This window comes from Artibeus jamaicensis, unplaced genomic scaffold (assembly GCF_021234435.1).
Source record: "Artibeus jamaicensis isolate MK-2021 breed Jamaican fruit bat unplaced genomic scaffold, CSHL_Jam_final scaffold_474, whole genome shotgun sequence".
In the NCBI taxonomy this organism is placed as follows: domain Eukaryota; kingdom Metazoa; phylum Chordata; class Mammalia; order Chiroptera; family Phyllostomidae; genus Artibeus; species Artibeus jamaicensis.
The window spans coordinates 38,957,030-38,962,886 of NW_026522046.1; the positions used below are offsets into that span (position 1 = coordinate 38,957,030).

The 5,857-nt window shown below is 39.2% G+C and overlaps 1 protein-coding gene across 1 annotated transcript; it reads right to left on the bottom strand.

Annotated features, from left to right (window-relative positions):
* Positions 1-200: 200 nt before the first annotated feature.
* Positions 201-353, bottom strand: LOC119058989 (thymosin beta-4-like). The gene has a single exon (XM_053657722.1). The coding sequence runs from the start codon at positions 330-332 to the stop codon at positions 201-203; it is 132 nt and encodes a 43-aa protein (XP_053513697.1). The 5' UTR covers positions 333-353.
* Between the last annotated feature and the right edge of the window lie 5,504 nt (positions 354-5,857).

The window sequence follows — 5,857 nt, forward strand, 5'->3', positions numbered from 1 at the left end:
TCCCTGCCAGCCAGAGAGGCAGATGGGAGAGACAGGTGCAGCCTTGGTTGTCAGCAGCTCTCAGGTGGAAAGGGGAAGCACAGTCACTTAAACTGATCCAACCTCTTTACCTCTCACACAGTTAAAGAGCTAAAAGAAGTAGAATAAGAAGGCAATGTTTGTGGAATGTACAGCGCATATTGGCGGTGCAGGCCTCATTACTATTCCCCTGCTTGCTTCTCGTGTTCACTCATTTCTTTAGAAGGCAGTGGATTTTTCTCTTGTGTTTCTGTCTTCTTCAATTTCCACTTATCGAATTTCTCAGTCTTGGCCATATCGGGTTTATCAGACATGGTTACTGAGGAAGCCAAGGGAGGCACATGAATGAGAGAAGAGTCCGATATGCTCAGTGACCACTGCCGAATCACATAATATCGTAAAAAGCAGCAAGTTTTGTCCAACTTATTACAGAAGGATAAGTCAGAGACTCAAAGCATGAGAAAGATTTGATGCACCACTGCTGACTTGAAATGGAGGAGCCATCTGTCAAGGAACGTCAGACAGCACTGAGGCACTTAAAGTAGCTTCTGAACAACATCTAGAAGGCAACTCGGAAACTGAGTACTACAACCACAAGAAAATAAATGCTGCCAACAGCTAGTGAGCTTCATGAGGGTCCCAACCCTAGCCAGCTATTTGATTGCAGCCCTGAGCAGAGAATCTGTCCAGGCTGTGCCCAGATTTCTGACCAGAAGAAACAGTGAGATGAAAAATTTCTGATGGTGTAAGTCACTAAATTTCTGATGATTTCTTTGCAACAATAGAAAGCAAATACATTACAGAATAAAAACAAAAGTAAAAAGAATCCCATCTTCTTTTTACCAACAGGCTTTGTCTCTAGTTGTGGGGAGTGTTATGTATGACAGAATCTTGATAATTTATAATTAACATTTTTTTAGAATTAATCTATTTGGACAGTGGTCTCCACCTTAGAATAGAGTAAGTGGCTATAACATATGCTAAAAGTGTATTTGCCAAAGAAAAAATGAAAATGTAGCAAGAATGTTCCAGAGGACAGTATCAGTACCAGTACAGTTCTAGTGGAACCAAATGTAAGATAAATAAAGCAAAACTAGCTGGAGTTCATGACTGCAGGAAAGGGACCTGCCTTGGAGATGAATGTTTTCCTATTCTCAATAAAAGACCCAGTTGTGGAAATCACAGTAGTCAACAGAGAAGCAGGTTAAGCAAGAGTCTTCATTGTGGAATGCTATGCAGCAGAAAGAAGAAGCTCCTACCCTTCTTGATAGTATGGGTGGAACTGGAGAGCATTATGCTAAATGAAATAAGCCAGGCCATGAAAGACATATACCACATGATCTCACCTATAAGTGGAACCTAATTAACAAAACAAACAAATAAGCAAAATACAACCAAAGACATTGAAATAAAGAACAAACTGACAATAACCAGTGGGGAGAGAGGAAAGTCATAAAGGGATGTAATAGGGGAAGAGCCATCATGGAACGTTTATAAAGGACACATGGACAAAGCCAAAGGGAGTAAGTTCAAGGGTGGAAGGTGGGAATGGATGGGGCAGGAGGAAGGTGTGGTGGGCTGAAAATGAAAACAACTGTACTTGATCAGCAATAAAAATTAATTAGATAATTAATTAAAAATTTAAAATCCCATGATGCAAATTATGTTTCTTTGTCTTCTTAAGAAAGTTGAGGACAAATCATTAACAAGCTATTTTTTAAAAAAACAGCTGCTATCATTAGTCTTTATAATTTATTTCACTTCTTGGAAAAAAATAACACATACAAGGCCAGTGGAGAAAAGGGAACCCTAGTGCACTGTTGGTGGGAATGCAGACTGGTGCAGCCACTGTGGAAAACGGTATGGAGCTTCCTCAGAAAAACTAAAAATGCAACTGCATGTTCACCCAGCAATTCCACTGCTAGGATTGTATCTTAAGAACCCTGAAACACCAATCCAAAAGAACCTATGCACCCCAATGTTCATAACAGCACAATTTATAATAGCCAAGTGCTGGAAGCAACCTAGGTGCCCATCAGTAAATGAGTGGATCAAAAAACTATGGTGCATTTATACAATGAAATTCTACACAGTAGAAAGAAGGAAGGTGCTCCTATCCTTTGCAATGATATGGATGGAGCTGGAGAGCATTATACTAAGTGAAATAAGCCAGGCGGTGAAGGACAAATACCATATGATCTCACCTTTAACAGGAACCTAACCAACAAAACAAACAAGCAAGCAAAATATAACTGAAGATGTTGAAATTAAGAACAAACTGACAATGACCAGATGGGAGGGGGGAGGAAAAGGGGGGGAGGGTAAGGGGTTTACAGGAGCAACTATAAAGGACACATGGATAAAAACAAGGAGGGGACTGGAAACAAGGGAAGGAGGTGGGGGTGGCTGGGGTGGTGGAGAGGGGTGGGAGGAAGGCAGAAAACTGTACTTGAACAACTATAAAATTCAAAAGTATTTAATTTTAAAAAACACGTACAAGTTTATGTCTTCCAAATTCCAATGTTTGTGAAATGTTTTGTAATGTTTAAATAAATAAAAGAGTAGTTTTAATTTTTAAAAAGCATGCCAAATTTGCCTTCTGTTACACATAGTGTGTATGAATGCTTCTATATCACTCTATGACCTAAAGAATTACCCTGGAGAAAGAAAATTAGGTACAATATTTGCACACTTCAGTTGTTAGAGATCCCAGTGAAGAAAACGCTCATTGATGGGCTGGATAGTGCTAGACCACAAGAAAATAAGAGAAAGTGAAGACTTATTAACCTAAAAAACAACTTCAGAAAGAAATTCAAGAAAATTATGGGGATATATTCAAGTATCTGTTATGCAGAATAAAATAATGATATTTGAGGAAAAGTTGTCAAAGTTATGACATTTGGCATTATCAAAAACAAAAAAGCCAAAGGACTAACTATGTAAATTTCATTCTTGACCAGTGCCAGTTGGACTGAAAGAAGACTGGAAAAGTAATAAATTTTTATTAAATTTAGAATTGAGATTGACAAATGTGATTTTGTGGGCATTTAGATATTCAGGCATGCGAGTAAAATAATTTTGGGTCAAGGTTGATTCAAACTTTTAAAACTAAAAAAAAATATGGAATCACATTTACAGAACAAATAAATACTTGTAAAAATTTGTGAATAAGAACATTTCAATGTGGCTCTGTTAAATTTCTTCTAACAATTATTCCAGCACCAAAAGGAAAAAAAAGTGAGTTTAAGAGTCTAGTAAACAAGTGTAAGACATAATAAAGGGAACTCTTAGGTAAGGCTGGATGTGTGCATTCAGAAACTTGAATATACACACTTAAGATTTTTATAAATAGACACAGTTGTTGCACTAAATCACTTGTTCTTCCAGATACATTGAACAGAAGCATATACGTCCCCTGAATTTTCCCAAACTGGTGGAAACCTTTGTAGGTGAAGAGAGGACAACATGGGATAGTGGACACAGCCCTGGACCAGTTCTGAGGACTTGGCTTTGAAATTCAGGCTCTTCTGCCTGTTAGAGAGGTGCCTTTACAGAAGTTAAAATTCTCTGAGCGCTAACTTATTTATCCAAACAGCAGGTATGCTAAAAGATATGGAAGTGCAGATTAAATGAAATTATTCACCTAAGTAAGAGGTGTTGGCAGCTATAGGTTCTGTGTCAGAGAGTTTCAGCAGGAAGTAGACAGGACACTCCAACAGAGTAATTGAGAAAAGTTAAATAACAAACAGTGGGCAGAGTTCAAAAAAATCAGAAAGAACACTGTCTACCGCAAGCAAGAAAAATGAGGAGATAAAGACGAAGTGGAAAGTTAGGGCTCAGTTTCCAGATCGCATAAAGTTGTGAGATTAGCAGTAAAGTTTCAGGGAGACCGGTGGTAGCTCGCAGTAAAAGTGGGAAATCAATCCTATCCTGCAGCCCAGCAGGGAGAGAGCTGGGGAGATCGGTATCCCATCCTCTCTTCTTCTGTCTTCAGATCGCCCCAAGATTCCCATTGGCTGTGCTCACACAGTAGAGAGCAAAGAAGCATATGCATAAGCAGATGTCACAAGAGAAGGAGAAAAAGAAGAAAATTGTCATTGTTGGCTCAATTTGAAAGAAATTTTACTGCCCACAAATAGTATCAGGAACAAAGGACCTCCACTCTAAGAAGGAAAGCAGATAGTCTATAACAACATGGCAGTCACCGTGTCCCCAGCAAACTAGACACCTTGCTTCACCCACACACACATGTCAAAGTCAGAGGTTTAGAGACAGGGACAAAGCTGTGTGCAAATTGAGAAAAGGGGAGGAGCTGCAGAAGTGTACGTTAAGGTCCATTCTTCCTTAGATACAATCGTGTACTTTTAGGAGGCAAGAACTGAACAATTATAAACTTTGATGGTTGATAAGCAACTTGTCAATGGAGTAAACTCCGTGAATTTTTGTGTGCTGTTCTTATTGCAGATTTGCTTTTCCAATTACAGCTTACATTTATTGAATACTTACTATGTGCCTGGGAATAATGATCTCTGTATTTTTCTCTTAATCCTCATAAGGACTGTATTAGGTAAAATTAAGACTGTTTCAAAATAAAAATCACTTCACTTCCACTAAAACCATATTCTTCATTTTGAGGTTGTTGGATTGAGTAAAGTCAGGAAAGACAGTAAGCTTTATTGCAAAATGCACCTCAAATCGACTTTCCACAAAGCCAATATATCATCAAACTAGGCTGTAGTTGTAGAAATATCTCTCATTTTTATTCCACAATTCATTTTTTTTCATGGAGTATTAATTGGGCTTTTATCCTGTGCCAATGGTGTTAGGCCCCAGGGAAGAAAGAGACACAAGTCTCAAGTCCTGTCCACAAAAGGGCTCAGACCTGAGTGAACATACATTCCTGAACATTCCACCTAACCCATTTTTAGACATTCTCTGAGGTTATTCTCTACGTCCCCTCCCCTCGCTCCCAAACACAAACACGATGAAGTGAACTAAATGCAAGCATTCTCTCAAATGTATCATCACACATTGTGTTAGAACCCTTTTGTTGCAGGTAGTGGAAATCCTGTTCAAATCATCACAGGTTTAAAGGAGGAATGCATTGCTCATGTCGGCGGGAATGCCGTTGGTGTAACTCATAAGATGGAAGAACTACAGGCACCAAGACCCCTTTCACCACCAACCCCTCAGCTCCGTCTTGGCTCCTTTCTGCAGACAGCTTTTCCCCATCTCACAGGAAGCGTGAGTGCCAGCAGTGCAGGTCCACATTCTCCAAACTGAAAGCATTTCCTCCCCACATGTTAATATGTTAAGTGAAAAAGATTGCTCTACTTGGTCCTACTTGGAACATATGGCCACCCCTGGACTCTTATTTCTTCTGGTGATGCCTGTGTGATATGTGGACAGGAGACTCCCAGGAGACAGAGAGGCAAGGCAGAGTGGGCTTGTCAGGTTACATGACCAAAGGGAAGGAGAAGGTGTTCTGAGAACACAGCCCACTAGAATCACTCAAAGTCTGAAAGTCATTATGCTACATAAATGTTTCGTGAAATGAAATGTTATTCATCAGTCCATTATGACTCACATTTTGTCCACTATACAAAAATCTGGAAAGTGGTAGAAAATAGAAAGATTGAAAACCTATTTCAGGGATAGAATGTACTAAGCAGGATTGCATGATCTGTTTCTGTTCTTGTTAAAACCATTTCTATAAGAAGAATTATATACGTTTGTGCTCTTGTCTGTTTCCACTACAATCTGGCATGTAAACCATTTCTGCCTCTTATATTCCGAGAAGCGGAGGCCCTGCTCCTTTTTTATTGCCTTAGACATTGAG